The sequence below is a fragment of the Chaetomium globosum genome, genomic scaffold, assembly GCF_000143365.1.
Source record: "Chaetomium globosum CBS 148.51 scaffold_7 genomic scaffold, whole genome shotgun sequence".
Taxonomy (NCBI): Eukaryota; Fungi; Ascomycota; class Sordariomycetes; order Sordariales; family Chaetomiaceae; genus Chaetomium; species Chaetomium globosum.
The window spans coordinates 2030805-2050082 of record NT_165982.1 but is presented as its reverse complement, the minus strand read 5'-3'; the positions used below and the strand labels follow the sequence as shown (position 1 = coordinate 2050082).

Genomic DNA, 19278 nt, shown 5'->3' with positions numbered 1-19278 from the left:
AGTACAATCCGACAGTCGCTCAAAGTTCCATCGCTAACCATCAACAATCATACCACACACCAGAGCCAAACGCTACGAGAGACTCCTGAAAGCTCACGGCATCAACCTGGCTGCCCCACGGAGAGCCGCTGCCGCTGCCGCTGCTGCCGGCGCGTCGACCGCTGGTGAGGATAGCGGCGCTGACCCGCAGACTCCCGCTTCCAAGAAGCGCAAGCGTGTCGGCGTTGCCAAGAAGGAGGAGGACGAGGAGGAGACCCCCACCAAGAAGGAGCGCGGTGTGAAGAAGGAGCGTGGCGTCAAGAAAGAGGAGTCCGATGACGATGTCAAGGTCAAGGACGAGTACGGTTCGTTTACCACCAACACCATCACCATTATCACTACTGGCAGCAACCACTCTGCTGCAACTGCTACATACTTTCGTGTCGGGGGCGTCAGCAAGAGTGATGAGCCCGAGACGTCGCCGAGGCAACAGGATCCGGCTGGTCACCGGTCCGGGAGAGCATCTGGGGGAGCAGCAGAGGGCGACAACAATGATGACTGTCTTGTTGTCGGCGATGACTCCGTTGCTTCGCCATCACTAGGCCCAAAACAGGCCCCAGTTGCTCACTCCCGCGGTCATGTCCTCGGTCACAGACGGCTCCCGACACCACTCAATTTTGGATATGACCACTCCCATCACAAATCACCACCACGCTGTCTATTGCCGCGATGCTGACCTCAGATTTCCCCCACAGATGATGATTACATCTCGGAGTAACTTTTTCCTTGGCGCGGCCGGCAGCGATGTGACGCCCTCATCGCACAGTTTTGGGAACAGGAACATCTCTCACATCTCGGCACCGCCTTCTGAGTTTTCTTGCGGGAGACACCATCTTTTGCAATGAAGGTATATCATTTCCAGGAGCCCAAAGTCCAACTTTTCTTTTGAGAATTGTACTAACTAACCCTGTTCCAGCTCAGCATGAACTGGAGGGAAGATACATACCTTTGCCTGGGTGAATTGGATGGTGGTCCGTTTACTTTGCTACCGTGAGAGTTTGGCTTTGGGAGGGTCTTTGCTTGGGTTGGCAACGGCGTGCTGATTAGGAGGAGGTTGCTTTCGTTATTGAAAATGGGCATTTCTCGACCGCTTCTTGTCTCTGCTTCTGATGCCGTGATGCGTGCCGTGCTTTCCCTCTCCGCAAAAATGCCTGAGTGCTGTTGACCCTTTGCGACTCAATCTCCAGGCCGTGGCCCAACTCATATTTAAGAGCCGTTTACTTGGGTTATTGTCCGGCGTATGAGTCTCCAGGGTACTGACGCTATCATAAACAGCCATCGACTTTCCCAGCCGCAGCCCCCAAGAATCCCACTGCCGACCCAGGGCATGCTGAGTGGTAACGTAGCCGAATCTTGATTTACTCAAGAAAACCGATGATTCGAAGATAGCGATAGTCATGACATAGATCTCCTACTTTGATGTGTGTCACTAATTCAGTCTAGCAGGAAGAGGTATTTAGGTAGGTATAAGACGTGACGGTTCTAGGAAGAGTTGTCTTACAGCATGGAGTAGCCAACTTCAAAATCTAATTGCAAGTCAACAACCCCGGGGCCAGAGAAAGCCGGAGGACCCGCGGGTATCGAAGGTTGTTGGGTCCCTTTTCCGTCATTTTTACACCGAGAAAGGCTCGAGTTTGTGAAGTGGGTGTTTCATTTAGTCTTTCAACGCGCTTCTTGGAATGCTATGTAACATACCTTGGTTGTGAATACTAGCGCTGTTTTATCTTCCATCTGGTGTCATGTTTGGGTTTACACACCAAGATCATACGCACAACTTATTGAAATGTAGTTTTCCTAGTGAATTTCCAAACAATATTTCACTTCTACCTTTCTGCTCTCCTCTCCCACCTATAATAACTTCTCCCAGCATTTACACCATTCTCAAACATTTCCTTCTACTTTCTTGAACAGCAGGATATCGACATACCTCAAATCAGCGAGTCAGGACCGGGGAGTTCTCATCTCTCCCCCTCTGTTTCGACCTACCAACTTTTTATTTCTTTTTTTTTTTTCCCTGTCGTTTCCCAATTGTTTAACATTCCCATTCCCCGCCATGCCTCCAAGGAAGAATACTAGTGGCGGAAAGGGTAAAGGAAGAGGCCGCCCTCGCGCCCGCGGTCCCTCTCCCGACCACGACGGGGACTCGTCGAGCGCGTACGAGCCCTCTCCCGAGTTGGAGTCGGACCCCGCCGCCCCGGCCACACCTCGTCGGGAGCCCGGCCCTCCGGCGAGCGGTAGCGGTGCCGCCAGTGGTGCTAATAGTGGCGGCCCTGGTAGCAACAGACGACGGCAGGGAAGCTCACGCGCGGCCAGAGCGTGGGACTTTACCGATGTCCCCCTCAGTCAGGATCAGCGACTGAGGAATATTCGCGCCACCGGGCGTATGCTCATTTCTTGGGGCCGTAAGTTCGATTCCCTCTCGGCGCGCATACGTTTATTGGCATTGCCGTCGCTGAGGGGCAGTGATGTGGCTCAGGGGTTTTGATTACAACTAACACATCCTCACCATTAGGTCCACGGATGGCCGAGAAACTACTCCTGAACATGCAGTACGAGCTAGTTCAGGCCGGGGTCGAGATCCCGTACGACAGGATTGCCCACCGGCTCCGCCCCGGTTCTTCCGGGAGCGCGATATCGCAATTCCTGGGCCGTACCCGTGAGCGGCTCGTGGCAGAGGGCCACCTTGTGCCTCCCGTCCCTGGCTCCATCTTCAGGCGCGAGATCCGGGGCTATGTCCGCCGCGACCCGGAGTCCGACGATCTCCACTCAACCCGCCCGGTGACATTCAGCGAGCCACTCGAGGATAGGTTGGTCAGTTTGCCGGACGCCGCGAACCTCTACGTGGGCCGGCGGCGGAGGGGAGGGCGCAGGGGCGCTCGGGTGAGTGACGAAGGGGAAGAAGAAGAGGAAGAGGGAGAGGAGGAGAGCCCATCCCGCGCCCAAGCGGCTCCCAGGAAAAGGCAGAGGCCATCCCGCGGTTCCCCTGGCTCTGTACCTCGACATCATCGCCAGAATGACAACCGACATGTGGGCATCCAGCCCGAGAGTCCATCGGGCGGCATTGGTGAGTCTGGCGAAAACGACAGGCACGCCGACCCGTTTCTGAGGAACGACGCTTCTCGCTTCCCACGCGCCAACCCTAGACACGCCCGTCGGCATGGGGAAACTCACAGGCCGGTTCCCCGAGCACGAGGCCCCGGATTTTGGCAACCTGAAGTGAGTTCTTGGTCACTCTTGTCGAAGAAGGATAAAACTTGCACCAGTAACTAACCGTCCGCCTTTCCCAGGCTATCCGCGATGTACGAGGTTACCCCCCGGCGGTAGAGGAGCAGGACGAGCAGGATGAGCAGGAGACCGGCTTCCACTGGCGCCAGCCCCCGCCTCCTCGCCCACATCCCGAGGAAGATTTCCTTCTCCCTACTCGCCGTGATACCCAGCAGATGGCACCCAGACATCGCATCCCGCCTGGGCGTGCTGCTGCCCCTCCGGCTGCACTAGGCTACGAGGGTTACGGTTCGTCTGAACATGCAGGGAGGCTCCCACCCAACCCCGACCCGCATTACCGCCCCTTTTCCGAGTACATCCGCCACGGCGGCGGATATGGGCACGGATACTGGCCCCCCATGCCACCCCACCCGGCCGCCGCCAGCCCCCACGGCCCCAACTTCCCCCAACTCCCCTACCAACCGCCGCCTTGGGGCGAACACGGGTATGGCAACCCGAACCCGGACCTCCAGCACCGGGGCCACGGCCCCCCAACCCACAATTTCTACGAACCCCCCCAATACAACGACTACATCAACCGGCCCCTCCCACCGCCGCACCCCACCCCCCCGGGCCACTACAACAACAATAACAACAAGAACGAGGGCATGCACCGCCACCCCGGCGCCCCCCCAATGGCGCTTTTCAACCCGCCCACTCCTCGACGCCCAACGGCGAGAGGCCGCAACGCGCCGTCCGGCGGAGGCCGTCGACAGCTGCCCCCGGCCGCTGCGCCCCCCAACCCACGTGGTGGTCTGCCGTCCCCGGGCGACGAGTCGACGCAGGTGCAGACAAGCCCTCGGAGTGATGGGCAGCGGGAGCAGGATTCGGAGGAGGCTAGTAGTGACGGGGGTGGATCGGTGGTGGTGGAGGGTGAAGTGAAGTATGAGGAGTCGAAGTGAGCTCGGGGTGTTTGTGTGTGTGTTTGGGGTGAGCTCCTTTGCGGGGTGGGTGGGGGGCGTTGTTTGGTTTGATCTGAAGCCTTTTTAAGGGCTTAGTTCTGATTTGTTATATTATATGAGGTTAGCATGGGAATGTATGTCGATGTAGTATGAATCATATCACAGCATCCGCTCCGGGCCCTTGCATCTCGCTCCATCGACTCTGTCCTTGGCCGACCATCTACAGGTATCTTTCGGCAGAACCCCGCCCCTGAGCAGGGTTATTTGGTCGGGCACTCGGCGGTCGACACGTGGACTTGATTGATCGAGAATTAAGTCTAAAAGTAAGTGGTAGCTCATCTGGGAGAAGATATTATACTGAATGAAAGTTGAAGCCTCGGTGTTGTTGATGGTGCTCCATGTTTCCGGGCCGGCGCAAGCCGAATTTAATCCCGATCAATCACCCCCACCTTGATGGATTGCCAAGATTGGGGAACAAGATGCTCGTCCTGTGAATTTTGGAACTGGTCTTGGGGATGTTTGGAGAGTGAATCCAGCCTGCCATACTTCTTGATCCAAAAGAGGACCCTCAATGCCCATAAAGAGACTGCGAACAACGGTTTCAGTGTCAAACTTTTCTCTTGTTCGCCTTGGTGAATACTGGTTGTGGAGTGCCGATGGTTCCAGAAACTGCTGTGTCGATAATCCAAAAAGACGCTAGTACAGTTTGAGTCTAGCGGCGAGGGAGCTCGAGCCAATGCTGGTGAACCTTGGGGAATTTTTTTCGGCTCGATCGCAGGTATCAATAGCGAATTTCTTCCCCCTCTATTTCTCTTCAACTTCCCTTTCACGACCCTGAAGTTGACAGTGATACCCGGCCGAGCTTCTCTTTCAATTTCAATTTTTCTTGTCTACGTTTTAATATACCAGCCACAATGCAGCGTGCGTTGACAAGAGCCTCGGTCTCTTCCCCGCTTGGGGCCGCCAGAGTCCGGTCGACCCAGCAGCTCCGCTTCGCTCACAAGGTACGTCATGAGAGATGGCCTGGCCCCAGTGCTTGTTACTAGAAGCACCGGGGTCATGATGTTTCACGAATAATTATGGGTTGGTAGATGCTAATACTTGCTTCTCACAGGAGCTGAAGTTCGGTGTCGAGGGCCGTGCCGCTCTCCTCAACGGTGTCGAGACCCTGGCCAAGGCCGTGGCCACCACCCTCGGCCCTAAGGGTCGCAACGTCCTCATCGAGTCAAGCTTCGGCTCGCCCAAGATCACCAAGGGTCCGTTACCCCCGAGATAGAACCAGAGCATGACAACAGACTAACACGGTAGCAGATGGTGTAACGGTCGCGAGGGCCATTTCCCTCAAGGACAAGTTCGAGAACCTCGGTGCTAAGCTTCTGGCCGATGTCGCCTCCAAGACGAACGAGGTTGCCGGTGACGGTACCACCACGGCGACTGTGCTCGCCCGTGCCATCTTCTCCGAGACCGTCAAGAACGTGGCTGCTGGCTGCAACCCCATGGATCTCCGCCGTGGTATCCAGGCCGCTGTTGAGTCGGTCGTCGAGTACCTCCAGACCCACAAGCGCGACATCACCACCAGCGCCGAGATCGCCCAGGTCGCTACCATCAGCGCCAACGGCGATGAACACATTGGCGCCCTGATCGCCAACGCCATGGAGAAGGTCGGCAAGGAGGGTGTCATCACCGTCAAGGAGGGCAAGACCATGCAGGACGAGCTCTCGGTCACCGAGGGCATGCGCTTCGATCGCGGTTTCGTCTCCCCCTACTTTATCACCGACGCCAAGGCCCAGAAGGTTGAGTTTGAGAAGCCTCTGATCCTCATGTCGGAGCAGAAGATCTCGGCCGCCGTGGACATCATCCCCGCCCTCGAGATCTCCAACAAGCTCCGCCGCCCTCTCGTCATCATTGCCGAGGACTTCGAGGGTGAGGCCCTTGCCGTCTGCATCCTCAACAAGCTCCGTGGCCAGCTCGAGGTCGCCGCCGTCAAGGCCCCCGGTTTCGGTGACAACCGCAAGTCCATCCTTGGCGATCTTGCCGTCCTAACCAACGGCACCGTCTTCACCAACGAGCTGGACGTCAAGCTCGAGAAGCTCACCCCTGACATGCTCGGCAGCACCGGCTCCATCACCATCACCAAGGAGGACACTATCATCCTCAACGGCGAGGGTAGCAAGGACGCCATCGCTCAGCGCTGCGAGCAGATCCGCGGCGTCATGGCCGACCCCACCACCTCCGAGTACGAGAAGGAGAAGCTCCAGGAGCGTCTTGCCAAGCTTTCTGGCGGTGTTGCCGTCATCAAGGTCGGCGGCTCCTCCGAGGTTGAGGTGGGCGAGAAGAAGGACCGCTTCGTTGATGCCCTCAACGCCACCCGTGCCGCCGTGGAGGAGGGTATCCTCCCCGGTGGTGGCACTGCGCTCATCAAGGCCTCATGCAACGCTCTCAACGACCTGAAGCCTGCCAACTTCGACCAACAGCTTGGCGTTAGCATCGTCAAGAACGCCATCACCCGCCCGGCGCGGACCATTGTCGAGAACGCCGGCCTCGAGGGCTCTGTGGTCATTGGCAAGCTCAGCGATGAGTATGCCGGCGATTTCAACAAGGGCTTTAACAGCGCCAAGGGCGAATACGTCGACATGATCGAGGCCGGTATTCTTGACCCCCTCAAGGTCGTCCGGACTGGCCTGATCGACGCCAGCGGTGTCGCCTCGCTCCTCGGCACCACCGAGGTGGCCATCGTCGAGGCTGCTGATGACAAGCCCATCGGCGGTGGCGGCATGCCCGGTGGCATGGGTGGCATGGGCGGTATGGGCGGCATGATGTAAAATATTGTAGCGTGTATATGTGCGACGGTTCTGGTCTTGATTTACGGCGACTCGGTTGGGGGCATCTTTGGTGTTTTCGGATTGTACAATGAGCCATGTCATCTCCTCTCTACGCTTCCTCTTGTGTTCATAGCCGCATGTTCCGGCAGTGGGTGGCCCTGTATATTACAATCACACTGGGGTAGATAGAGCAAAGGAGAGAAGAACGAACCCTGATTCTAATTGACTGCATGATGAAGCCTGGTGATCCGGACATGGTTGTTGAGATGGTGGGTGGTGCATTACCCAGGCAGAAATATCGTGGCCTGATCTGAATTAAGGAGATGACGAGTCTCTTCATACCCCATGGACCTTTGTTAACCCTCCAACTTTCCTATCAGTTGCAACCTGACTGCGAAACCCTGGAAACCCAACGATGGGGGTTGCTTTGTGGGTGGGACAGAAAATGGCTGTGAACAAGGGGCCTGCATCCCTGAGCTGCCTGCCTTTAGTGTGGGCCACCCCGCGCCGAAATCACGTAAGCTTGGCAGCCCGCCGTCACCGCCGACAACGACCCCACCAAATGGAGCTGGTGTTGTTTTTCAGGCCCCCCCTCCATCCGTTTCATTATCGCTGGCTCACCTCCACTGCATCGTTGTACTCGCACTTACCTACCTTGCTTCTCATTTCCCCTTTTTAGCGGGTGAATTCCATTCCACTTGCAAAGACTCTTTCTGGCTGTCTGGTCCAGAACGCCAATAATATCCCTTGTCGTAAGTGCACTCGCAAGCCAGGCTGTGCTCACCGAGCTCTTGTTATTTAACCCCTCTTTTCGCTCCTGCCTGGCGTCGCAAACCCCAGGCCCGCCCACAACATAACATCCCCGTGTCTTGCGACCGACTTTCGCTAACCACCACCACTATTGAACACAGTTTGCCGTTCTCAATTCACACACTTTATTCCCGTGCTTGGACGATACAAGGCTCGCGCCTCAACATCTCACATCATGGTAATGATTATCACCCCGCCTTTCTCCTTCTCGGTGGCTTGGGCATGCTGACCTGGTGCTTTGCGCAGTCTCAATCCGGGTTAGTAGTCCCGACTCTCCACACCAACGGCTCTGTTCTTCTTTAGTCACCGCGCCCCGAACGCCGCATCCATTAGTCCCCATAGCGAACATCGCATCCATTAGCCCCTATAACAAACACCAAGGCGGGACGGATGGCTGGCTGTTGCTAGAGGCAGACCTGCACAGCTCGAACTAACCCATGACTTCCAGAGCGACCGTCAACCAAGAATGCATAGAGGCCTACAACAGTCTCAAGCTCAACAAGAAGTACAAGTACATCATCTTCAAGCTGTCCGACGACTTCAAGGAGATCGTTGTCGAGAGCACTAGCGATGACGCCCCTGAGTACGACGACTTCCGCGAAAAGCTCGTCAAGGCCCAGTCCAAGACCAAGTCTGTATGTAGCCCCGGGCGGCCGCTAGAAAGTTGTATTATTTGCCGCCAGGCTGACACAGTGGCCGACTTGGCTTCCAGGGCACTGTGTGCAAGGGTCCCCGTTACGCCGTCTACGACGTCGAGTACGAGCTCGCGTCTGGGGAGGGCAAGCGGTAGGTCTACCCGAACAAGCAACGCCCCCGAGTGTCAAGACTGACAGACCGGCAGGAACAAGATCACCTTCATCGCCTGGTCGCCGGATGACGCCGGTATCCAGGTCCGTCAGCCCCTATCGCATCCTTTATACGTCTAAACCATCGCTGACACTTTGTACCAGCCCAAGATGATCTACGCCTCCTCCAAGGAGGCGCTGAAGCGCGCCCTGAATGGTATCGCCGTTGAGATCCAGGCCAACGACACCGACGACATCGAGTGGGACTCGGTGCTGAAGACGGTCAGCAAAGGCACCGCCGCCTAAAAACGGGGAGCATGGTCTTTTTGGGTCCTGGTGTCTCATTCTCTAGTTTGGCTTGGTCGGGCGAGCGTTGTTCCGGTAATTACGGCGCACTTCTCCTCTTTTGGGCAGTGTGTGTGGCCTGTGTTGCTTGCGTTCTTGCGTGCGATGTACTGCGAAAGCAAAGACATGACATGTTTCCGCTGATCAAGGAGAAAAGAGAGTCGATGTTCACGACGGCAAAAAGCGATTGGCAGAGGGTGCGCCCGCCCTGGCTGAGGAATGTTTGTGCATTGGTCTGACGTATCGTATCGCCCCTATGTGGAGGGGAACGGAAATATTGGGGAGTGAGGGAAGCCACATGTGGGAGCTGATAGCAATGAATACACCGCCGAGGCGGCTCGTATAAACACCACCTTCCTGACATCCCCTAACCTCTCCAACCCACACATCATCATCATCATCACTGCGCTCTATGCCCTGCCCTCCCACGCACCCCTAAACACCCCCAAAGCATCACCCGCAACCCCCTCATCCCGCACCCTCTGCTGCAAAAAACCCTTCAAATCCTCCCAAAACACCTCCGTCTTCAACACCCCCTCCCCACTCAACCCCTGCGCAACCGGCGCCGCCGCCGCCGCCGTCACCTCCCCACCCCCTTCACCACCCACCCCTCTCTCCTCCTTCCCCCCCTCCTTTCCCCCCAACCCCTTAAAAAACACCGCCCCTCCCCCCAAAACCATCACCCCCAACTCCACCCCCCCAGCCCCAGCCCCCTCAGAAGAAGAAACGAGCTCCTTCAGCACCTTGCTATCCCCAACCGGCTTCTTCCCCGCCAGCAGCTTGATCTTGTCCAGCGGGATCCCTGTCTCGGCCGCCAGCTGCTCTTTGATCTCGGCGAGGGAGGTGGTGAGCGCCACGGCGGGGAGGACGAGTTCGAAGGGCGGGTTGCGCGCGGAGCGCAGGGTGACGGAGGTGGCGGGGGCGGCGCCGGGGTTGCGTTTTGTGGTTGGGGCATTTTCGGAGGTGGTGGTGGTGGTGCCGGTGGTGGTGGTGGGTGGGGGTTTGGAGAAGGGTTTTTGGGAGGGGTGGCGTGGGAGGGTGTACTGTGGATGAGAGGTTAGTTTTGGGGGTTTGGCTGGGTAGGTAGTGATTGTTGGAGGGGGAGAAGGGGGGACGAACGGGTGAGTGGCTTGGGTAGCTGCGCGGGTCTTCGATGTGGTCGGGCGAGATCTTGGCGGGCCGGCCGTCGAGGTGGGAGAGGAAGGTTTTGGCGAAGAGTAGTTCGGTTGCCATTTTTACGGTTGATTTATTTCGCTTTTTGTGGTGTAGCTTTAAGGTGGGGTTGGTGGAAGAAGGAAAGACAGCTTCGAAGTTGGCCCTCAGCTTGGTCGTGATGCGAAGTTGGAGGTGAGGCGGGACTCGCTCGGTGTCGTCGTGGTGGGGGTGGGGTGGGCTTATCTTATCTCAGCATGAGGAGCGAGAAACACCAGCCTCGATCCTGCACACCTCAACAAACTGTATTGTATTGGATACGAACTTGGGAGTCCTACCTCATTTTTTTTTGTATCAAATAATTAATTGTGTTCTATTCCTAAAATTTTTAATCCATTCAGGCGGAATTTGCGCCTCCATGTTCGATTTGATGTTGGCTGACAGCATCTCCGAATGCCTTCGTATGCTATGACCTGAGCGTGGAGAGGTCCCAGGTCCTGTCCCAACCAGCTCCCACCAAGCAATCCATAGTCTGAGATAAATGCCCACATGTAACCTCCATCGCTCGCCAAGTAACTAATAGCAACGGAGAGCACAGTCGATGATGGAGAAGTGGAGAGGAGAACAGAAGCATATTAGATTAAGCAAGCTATTCGGAAGCCGAGCATGGTCAGGACTACCATGACCTATCTATCTGTCGTTACTCATCTATCGTCTAAGTCGTCATTCATCATGTCTCATTCCTGCCGAGTCCTCGGCCATGCCTTGCTTGTCGTGCTGCTGTGGTCGCGGCAAGGCGGCCAGATAGAAAAAAAAACCCGAACCGTTCCTGGTGCTCTGATTCTGCAGGCCACTGGGAAAATCCCAAAGTCCTTGTTCAGGTCAGGCAACCGACAATAATAAAACACCGTATGTATGTAGGTCCGGCCATGCAAGCCAGTCCGTTCCGAGTCGTAATACATGGACGTCGTGATGTTGCTGTCGAAACTCCAAGTCGTGATGTGATGCCTCTCACTTTCCGATGGTAGTTTGGCGCCCTTGGTGTGCAATGCCCCAATCTATCCTTCTAGGGCCACTGGCGCCTTAGTTATCGCTGACAATGTCGCGAATGGCCCACTTCCAGGCGTCGCCGCGGTCACCCTGGTTATTGATCCAGAGATGGCACTTCTTTCTCCACCGGTCTTCTTCTTCGCGTTGTCGGCGCACAAACTCGGGCCCGACGTCAAACTCCTCGCCTACCGGCCACTCGTGATTGATGTCGCTGACACGCGGGTTACCGCCGTCGCTGGACGCCATGGTGCGCTCCTCAAGGTCGGGAATATCTCTAAACACGTCCTCGTCATCGTCGAAGGCGTTAAACCCGTCGAGCGTGTCGCTCTTTTCTGATTTGCTCTGTGGGGCTAGCTTCAGCCAGCACATATTTTGCGGGTCAAAGACCATGCCGCCGACGACCTGCACGCCTTTGGTGGCGCCGATGTTGGTAATCAGGGCCGGACGCGGCGTGGCAGTCTCCCGCTCGCGGACAATTGGCTGGGGTACCGAGGTGATAGAGGGAGAAGAGTTTGGGATCTCAAACGCACTAAGCGCGTTGTCATTGCCCTCCCATTGGAAAGTCTCCGGGTTATACCACATTCCCTTGACCACTACAATGTGTCAGCAGTGCTACGTTATAAGGGGTGGAAGGAAAAACGGACTCTTTGGGTCTTTTGGCGGATTGAGATTCGATATCAGATGCGGCTTGGATTGCGGTGAGCGCCGCAATTTCCTGCCCTTGGCTGCGGGTAGCCCGAACTGCGGCTGGGCATTATAATTATTCTTGACCGAGAGCTGGGCAATCCGCTGAGTGGTGAGCGGCGCAATCATGCCCGCTGGGTTGCGCTGTGCGAGACTCGCCTCCCGTGCGTTCCGGCTTGCGGCAGTATCGCGAGCAAAACTCGGCACGTTATCGACGCGGGAAGAGTAGGGAGCGCGAGGGGATGGGGTGACAGTACGGTCGGGTAGAATGCTTTGGTATCCTCTCATCTTTGTTTGCGACTTGGCGCTGAGTGGCTGCTTCAGGAACTTGGATTCTGCGTTGGTCGAGGTAGGCAAATCATCAAAAGCATCCAGCTCATGACCGTCACCAAAGTTTCGCACCCGTCTGGGCATGCTGAGCCTCCCCCAGGCGCCCTCTGGCGTAGCTTTCTCGGCCGAACGGTATAGACGCGGACTAGGCGACCGTATCGTCGATCGAGAAACCGCCCTGGAGTTGGGTCGATACTCGATGCTTGTCTCTGAATCATGACGACGAAACGATCGGGTCTTGGCGTTGACATTGTATGACTGGATTGCTGATGCGCCGGCGGGCAAGAACGGCACAGGGGCCTTGCGGGCCAAGGCAGCGGCGCTTTCAGAGGTCCGCATGCGCTCAACAGGAGTTTTAGGCCGCAACGTGGGCGGACCTCGGCTTGCTTGTTCAGTTCGAGAGGGAGGTCGCTCGTATCCGCGAGTGGGTGGGGGCCTCGCCGGGGACTGGGTCGCGCGCATCGCGGGCAACGACCGCTTCAGGCGGAGCAGTTGCGCATTTGTGGTGGTTGGTTCGGTCCTCAGCGACACCTGCGATGTCCTTTGGCCAAGTTCCCTCCTTCGCGGCGTTGTAGGTGTTATGGTTTGCGCAGACGAAGGTGTCGATGGGGTCGTAGCACTGCCGAGGCTGGTCACCGAGGATTGTGCTGAGTGCAAAGAGCGCCTCGAGTGGGCGCGCTGGATTGGGCCGCCGCTCTCAGAAACAGGTTCTAGCGAAGATTGTGTATGCGACCGCTCGTGGTTGACCATCGGCCCCATAGGCCGCGGGAGTCGGGATGCAGTGACGGGCTTGTTCGTAAACTTGAGCGCAACCGATGCCTTGGGTCGTGAAGGGCTGGTGGGCCTGGTGGCTTTGACCTGAATGTTGCGGTTGAGCGTCAACTTCCTCGAGTCGAAAACTTCCCCATCGCCGATATCGAGGCCGGTTAGGAAGTCTTCCTTGTCATCCTTTTCCGATCTCCGTTTAGTAGGCTCCTCCCTGGCGGGCTCCTCCTGGATGGTTTCTTCCGGAATCCGTGCTGGAGAACGGCTCTTGCGACGGCGTTTCAGGCGCTCTCCGAAATCAAGTGGCCCGTTCGGAATGATCAAGCCATCAAATGCCTCGTCCTCGCTCTCCATGATCGAGCTCGCGATACTGGGACTGAAGGCGGAGACAGACGAGCTGCGAGTGGACTGGGCATCTCGTCGAGTACCGCCGAATCTCGTTCCAAGGCTGCCTTCGGCCCAGTCGAGGTCTTCTAGGATGTTAGTGAGGGTCGGGGTTTTTGGTATTTCCCTCTTGGACGAAAGCTTCAGCTTTCCATCCGCCGGAAGTTCGAAATCATCCTCGAAGTCGTCATCGCCACCGAAGGCTCCGCCGGTGGGTTTCTGAGGAGTCGGGGGTGTGATTAAGGAAAGAGGCTTCGGCGCCTCACGTCTCTTGGACACCTTGATGGTGTCGCCACCATCTCCGAAAAAGTCGTCGTCGTCATCATCAGCGTCTCGAAACTTTTCCAGGTCAATAAAACTTGATGAAATTGATTTCGTGTCCTTTGGCTCCTCCTGCGTCGCTATGGTGAACTCTCTTGGCGGCTTTAATGGGCTCGGTTGGTTCGAGTTGCTGACCTGGCGTAGGACTTCCGGAAAGTGAGCGTTGTCCCGAGATTTAATTTGCAAGACCTGTCCGGCATCGGGAAACTCAAGGTCATCCACCCAGTCCTCTTGAATTATCTTCTTGATCTTCCTGCCGCCAAGCCGCTTGATCGTGCCTCCCATGAGAGCCGAGGGCGGGACGTTCTTAGGGAGCGGGATGCCGGCCTTTGCGGCCGCAGCGATCGCATCGAGGGTCGATTTCTCGTCATTGTCCGGCAAATGAACCTGCTTCTCCTCCTCCCCGTGCACGGATTCAAAGTCGGATCGGAACGAGGATGCCGAATCGCGGCGGTTGGATGAAATGTTGACCGAGTTCGAAATGGAAGGAAAGGCGATATCCTCCCCATCAATAAGAAAGTCTTCATCGTCCCAATTTTCTATCGGGTCCTCCACGGGCGGCCGTGCCTTCAGGCGCAATGTCGAGGAGTCCATGGTCGATGCTGCAAGAAAAATGCGGGCTGAATACGAGATTGATAAAATGGCGGCTCCTTGGTCGCAGCGAGTGCATCAGAACACACTGCAACGTGTAGCGCGGGGCGTGGTAGTCAGTGATGAGGATTCATAGTCGACAACACTGAGCCTTTGGCCACCAATCGCTAACAGTTGAGTGATCAATTCGATTCGAGTCGGAGAGCGCAAAGGTTGGGCTGGAGTTGTGTGGTCCACAGGCGCGATTCAACGCAAGTTCGAGTTTTGCCCAATTATGCGATTTCGGGTCGATGGGATGGGTGAACGTGCGGAGTTGAGGGGTGCCGTGCGTGCGGATAATTCTGCGTCGAGGTCGGGATGAATCGGATTTCGCAAGCTCCAAGTATCGAAGTCCTTCAGGGGACGACAAGAAGGATAATTGGAAGGATGTGGTAATATCTGAGGTGGTGTCGTGTGTCCTGAAGGAGGGCGATGCTGGCTTTGCGAAATTGAAATGGCGGGACTGGTCAAATCGAGGTCTGTGGCTGGAAAAGTCGGGAGAGGGATGCAGAGAGCAGGCGAAGGGCCAAGCACCCAAGCACCCGAGAGACAAGGGTGGAGCCACTATTGGGCGGGCCAGGTAACGAAGCCGGCTTCCCCAGGACCCCACTCTCCCCAGAATATTCGCACACAGTGGTGAGACAGGCACGGTTCCGGTTCTCTGGCAAGCCTCCACCGATGGTAATTATTTGACACATGAAAGTTGACTCAGACTGGAAAAAAAAGGTGTTTGCTTAAACCCTGCAATCATTGTTTTCACGCGTGTTTCCTGGGGAACGATTCCATGCAGGTACCATATCTTTCGTGGATGCAAACACCCCATGACCCCAAGAGTTGGCTCGTGCAGCGTCGCCTCAGTCCCTGGCCATTGTAGCCACCTGGTTCGTCCAGCCCTGATGGGTGGGCATCGCGTTTATGACGCGAAAACCGGACGCGACCCCTCCCCGCCTTGGCAGGTTCCCTAACACCGAGCAGCCTTAGCATGAACAATACTTCATGGCTATTCAGACGAGTTGAGCCTATCGCTATATCCAAGCCTCCTCCCGCCTGGATGGAGCGACAGAATCTCGCAGCTAACAGCATCGAAGCAGGCCCAGTGTCACATGTAGATCACGACGTCAGTACTCGTATATCTGTCGAGCGCAATCACATCGTCGGACCACGGCGGCGCCACGATTGGAGATGGGCCAACTTCTCGGCTCATACAAAAACCAGTCATTTTCGTCCGGCCGGACGAAAGTGTCCTTTCCATAGCGTATTGATACCTGCAACCATTGCTGAAAGTTTAAAAATTGAGAAAATAACAATGGTTACTGCATGTTCCGTGTCTTCTTTTTTGAGAGCTGAGGTTGCCTAAAGTTGAGCCCACTTGCTGCCTGCGGCTTGCAGGTCTGAGCTCAATAACACATCCCGATTTTCCCACCTTCCATAAAACTCAGACTTCCGCCATCTCTACTTCATAAATAGGTAACTAACCCCGGACAAGAACGGATGAAACGAGATAGAAGCTTTGCATTGGCGTTTAAACAAGGCTCTTCTAAGCGCCCGCACCTCCACATTCTGGAGTTGATCCCCTCCCCCACCAAGCCTCCCGTTCGGCACCGTTCTACGAGAATTGAAGCTGTGGAACGAATCGAAGGTTGATCATTTCGGAGCATTGATACGCCTTCCTTCAATCTCACGGCCTGTTTCACACCAGCGGCGCCGCTTCCGTCAACCAAGGCTGCAATCGACGGAACCGTCTGCTCCGCCGGACCACCAATCTCCGTCCCGTCCCGGCTGCGGGACCCGATCCATCCACCAAGGCAAGATCATGGTGTCCTCCCACATCATACGCGTCCCTCGGACGGACGAAGAGGGTGCGTTTGTACTGGGTGAGGTGACACCGTCGGGATCCAAGCCACTGAACATCAAGTTTGTCGCCACCGAGGGCGAGGAACCCTATGTGGTCAAGTGTGAGTTCCTGTTCCCCTCTGTCCAGTCTAGCGTAGCTTCTGGGTCAGCAGATCCCATGCAGTCTATGCATTAAGCCGCTGCCTTGGCCGTTTACTTAAGCTGATCATGCACCGCAGTAAGGCACGACCGGATTGGTGAGCTGAGGGCTGGTAGCAGCGCCTGTACGTCGGAGGAGTGGGAGAGCATCCTGAAGGCTCTCCTTCTCGGGGCTGAGCCAATTGAAGGGATCGAAGCCGGTGCGGAGGCCAATGTGGGCAAGTCAATTACGATCACCATCAGGCGGCGGGTTGCTGGCATCAATGTGAGCCTTCTACGCCCTAGATGTCGGTTGCGGAGCTAACAATCCCCCCCTTTTTAGCAACGTCTTGGTTCTCTGACTCTTAACCACAAGGAAGATGAAGCCATTCAACTGTTTGACTGGTGCAGTGGTGCGGCGATGCAAAGGGAGAAATTCCACGAGACAGCAATCGCTGAAAAGGCTAAAGTAACCGATCTCGAAGCCCGCATCAGCGAGCTGAGGAATCAGCTGGAGGAGCTCACCGAGTCCAAGAAAACTAGGGAGACTGAGATGCTGGAGAAGTTTTGCGGACTGCTTAACGAGAAGAAGGTCAAGATTCGCGAACAACAACGTCTTCTCAGCACTGCCCAGGTCGACCCGTCAAAGCTTGAAGCAGTACGCGCCTCTCAATCTATGCGTACCCACATTACAGGAGACCGCAAACCCGCTGAGTCCCGGCGTGCAAAGCGCAAGGCGCTTGAAAACGCCTCTGGCGGGGGATCGTCTTCGGACTCGGACGACGGTTTCGAAAAGGTGACGGCCAGCGCCGCCGCTGAAAAGATGGACATCGATTCCGAGGAGCCATCACCACGGCAGGCCGTCAAGGAGAGCCCGGAGTCTGAGGACCGTGACACTACCGATGGCGAAGCAACGGAAACCGGGAGCGAAGCGGACGAGGAAGAGTCCCCGCCGCCCAAGCCTCGCCAGCAACAAAAGCCGGCGGCTGGGCCCGGCGCAGCAGCAACCAACAAGGCGGCAGGGAAAGGGAAGGGAGTCGTTATACACCCCCCAAGGAGACCGGTCAGGAAGGCCAAGGCTGCTACGCCGCCACCGGCCGAGGACAGTGAGACGGAATCAGACGATGAGCTGTGAGCGACGTACAGGATTATGGACCTTGGGTAGGAAGACATGTCTGAACTTTAACAAACCCATATTTCAGTTAACTAAGCATGATTCGCAGAAAGATAGTTCAATGGGTCTCTGGATCAAGGAGGGGTCGGCCTTCTGCCCCTGTACCGAGATGATGTGTGCTGCCGTCAAGGTTTCTGGCCTCGCTCGCTCGATTTGATCAGGCGCAACTCCAACCACTCATATGCAATCGGCACCGAGGCCGCGCAAGACATATAAAGCAATACCTACCTAGCTACTCGGCAGTCGAGTATGGTAGCTGGAAGTAATGGAAAACCCATAATCCATGGTGACTTTTACCACTCCGCTTTCCAGACCGTTGGCAACGTCGTTTGTTTAGGGTTGCTGTGGCAACATCAACAAGTCCAGCGAGTTCTGGCGCGCTTAAGTTGGAGAGTTACCAAGACCTACAGCCCCTGATACTTTTGCCGCGACGCCCACGAAACCAGAAATTTGCCACGATAGATGTCGACAGCAAGACGACGCAGTTCAGGCAGAAGTACATCGAGTACCTCAATGGCGTGCTTGACAAAATCCAGGAGCTTGATGATGATGTCTGCATCTTAGGGGATGAGCAGCTTGCGACACTCAACATACGAAGGGCAGAATCTCTCGACATCGAGGAACAGACAGTGGATTTTGGACGTCGCTTTTTTCGCCCTCGTTTTACGATTGACCAGGCGCGGCAGAAGACTACAGACTTCATTGCCGACCACGAAGAAGAACTTTACCATCACGTCTGGCCCAAAAGATGCCGGCGCGGATCCTTCGGTAACGACGTGTGTGAACCCTTGCTGGGTCCTTTGGACCTGGAGGAGAGGCACCCGCTATGCTATGCAGAGGCAGATGCACAACGCAGGTTGGATTGGTTTATTGCTGCCACCGGCATATATTACGAGGAAGACCCATGGAACACTTCTCCCAATCTAGGCGTTTGGGAGGGCTCAGAATGGGAGTTTTGGCCGTGAGTTGTCGGGCTAAATTGATCGAGAAAGATCATCTCATGCTGATCGATGTCCACTCCCCGCTAGTCAGTATCGCATCTCGGGTAACCTTCCAGGGCACTCCCCCCCTGGTGCCCGAGTTGGGAACCCTCCACAAGCCTACTCATTCCAAGTAAGCATGGCGTTTGATCGAAGATGATGCCACCCAAATACCACACCTTGGAGGCACAGTTCTGGACTCGGTCGAATCTCAGGAAGGGGAAGTCCTGCGTAGCGAGATTGTGGCTGCCGTTGCCTTGCTCAAGCTCCAATTCCGCCGCGGTAACTTCTGCCACCACCACGCCCTGCCCGTAGGCACTGCCCTTCGATTCCCTCCCTACTGCCTACCATCAAGTCTCTTGCCTACGAGATTCAGCCGCTAACCCCCAATCGAATGGCGTGTAGGTCATCGTCTTCTCTTTCCAGCATGACAGATTCGGCCGTGTGACACAATTCCACTTTGACGGTCGATCTCTCGTGCTGCGACAGTCTCGCCTCCTCAACTTCCGAAGCGACGAACCAACCGTCGATGCATACCACATGATCCGCTGGATGGCCAACCAACCAATGGGCGAAACCAGGTTCCGTAACCCGCCGGCGGCCGAGGACAGCGAAACTGAATCAGACGTTAAGTTGTAAGTGGTGTACAGGATTACAGACCTTGGTTAGGGAAAATACATGTGAGCTCTAGGCAAAACCTGTATTTCACTCAGTCCTTGACCATGATTCGCAAAAAAGATAGTCGGTGCCTATCCCAAATCTCTCGCAATGCCTCGGCTAGGAGTACAAAAAAACCAAAACACCAAAAACATACAACACCGGGGATTCGCTGGTCGTCACCGACCCAACTACTAGTCCAGCCGTCGGTAG

General features: G+C 56.0%; 7 protein-coding genes across 7 annotated transcripts in view; 5 read left to right on the top strand and 2 right to left on the bottom strand.

The window, feature by feature from the left end:
* CHGG_10236 (uncharacterized protein) overlaps window positions 1–1033 on the top strand; it is a gene marked incomplete at both ends in the record, with an annotated part of 2412 nt that extends 1379 nt beyond the window's left edge. The window contains 2 exons of the mRNA XM_001228162.1: window positions 64–619; window positions 956–1033. Of these exons, the coding sequence (XP_001228163.1) occupies window positions 64–619; window positions 956–1033 (634 nt within the window). The remainder of the gene's footprint in view (window positions 1–63; window positions 620–955) is intronic.
* Window positions 1034–2092: 1059 nt separating this feature from the next.
* Window positions 2093–4205, top strand: CHGG_10235 (uncharacterized protein; the record flags this gene model as incomplete). Its single annotated transcript, XM_001228161.1, has 3 exons — window positions 2093–2441; window positions 2552–3255; window positions 3327–4205. The coding sequence occupies 3 exons, from the start codon at window positions 2093–2095 to the stop codon at window positions 4203–4205; spliced, it is 1932 nt and encodes a 643-aa protein (XP_001228162.1).
* A 914-nt stretch (window positions 4206–5119) lies between these two features.
* Window positions 5120–7027, top strand: CHGG_10234 (heat shock protein 60, mitochondrial precursor; the record flags this gene model as incomplete). The annotated part of the gene is made up of 3 exons (XM_001228160.1): window positions 5120–5209; window positions 5320–5461; window positions 5514–7027. The coding sequence occupies 3 exons, from the start codon at window positions 5120–5122 to the stop codon at window positions 7025–7027; spliced, it is 1746 nt and encodes a 581-aa protein (XP_001228161.1).
* Window positions 7028–8274: 1247 nt separating this feature from the next.
* CHGG_10233 (uncharacterized protein) lies at window positions 8275–8928 on the top strand (the record flags this gene model as incomplete). Its single annotated transcript, XM_001228159.1, has 4 exons — window positions 8275–8472; window positions 8550–8623; window positions 8679–8727; window positions 8788–8928. The coding sequence occupies 4 exons, from the start codon at window positions 8275–8277 to the stop codon at window positions 8926–8928; spliced, it is 462 nt and encodes a 153-aa protein (XP_001228160.1).
* A 449-nt stretch (window positions 8929–9377) lies between these two features.
* On the bottom strand, window positions 9378–10200 carry CHGG_10232 (uncharacterized protein; the record flags this gene model as incomplete). Its single annotated transcript, XM_001228158.1, has 2 exons — window positions 9378–10010; window positions 10087–10200. The coding sequence occupies 2 exons, from the start codon at window positions 10198–10200 to the stop codon at window positions 9378–9380; spliced, it is 747 nt and encodes a 248-aa protein (XP_001228159.1).
* A 1002-nt stretch (window positions 10201–11202) lies between these two features.
* CHGG_10231 (uncharacterized protein) lies at window positions 11203–14247 on the bottom strand (the record flags this gene model as incomplete). The annotated part of the gene is made up of 2 exons (XM_001228157.1): window positions 11203–11762; window positions 11814–14247. 2 exons carry the CDS (start codon window positions 14245–14247, stop codon window positions 11203–11205), a joined length of 2994 nt encoding a protein of 997 aa, XP_001228158.1.
* A 1849-nt stretch (window positions 14248–16096) lies between these two features.
* CHGG_10230 (uncharacterized protein) lies at window positions 16097–19128 on the top strand (the record flags this gene model as incomplete). Its single annotated transcript, XM_001228156.1, has 8 exons — window positions 16097–16238; window positions 16356–16540; window positions 16598–17360; window positions 17741–18204; window positions 18356–18389; window positions 18457–18541; window positions 18843–19043; window positions 19122–19128. 8 exons carry the CDS (start codon window positions 16097–16099, stop codon window positions 19126–19128), a joined length of 1881 nt encoding a protein of 626 aa, XP_001228157.1.
* Window positions 19129–19278: the final 150 nt, after the last annotated feature.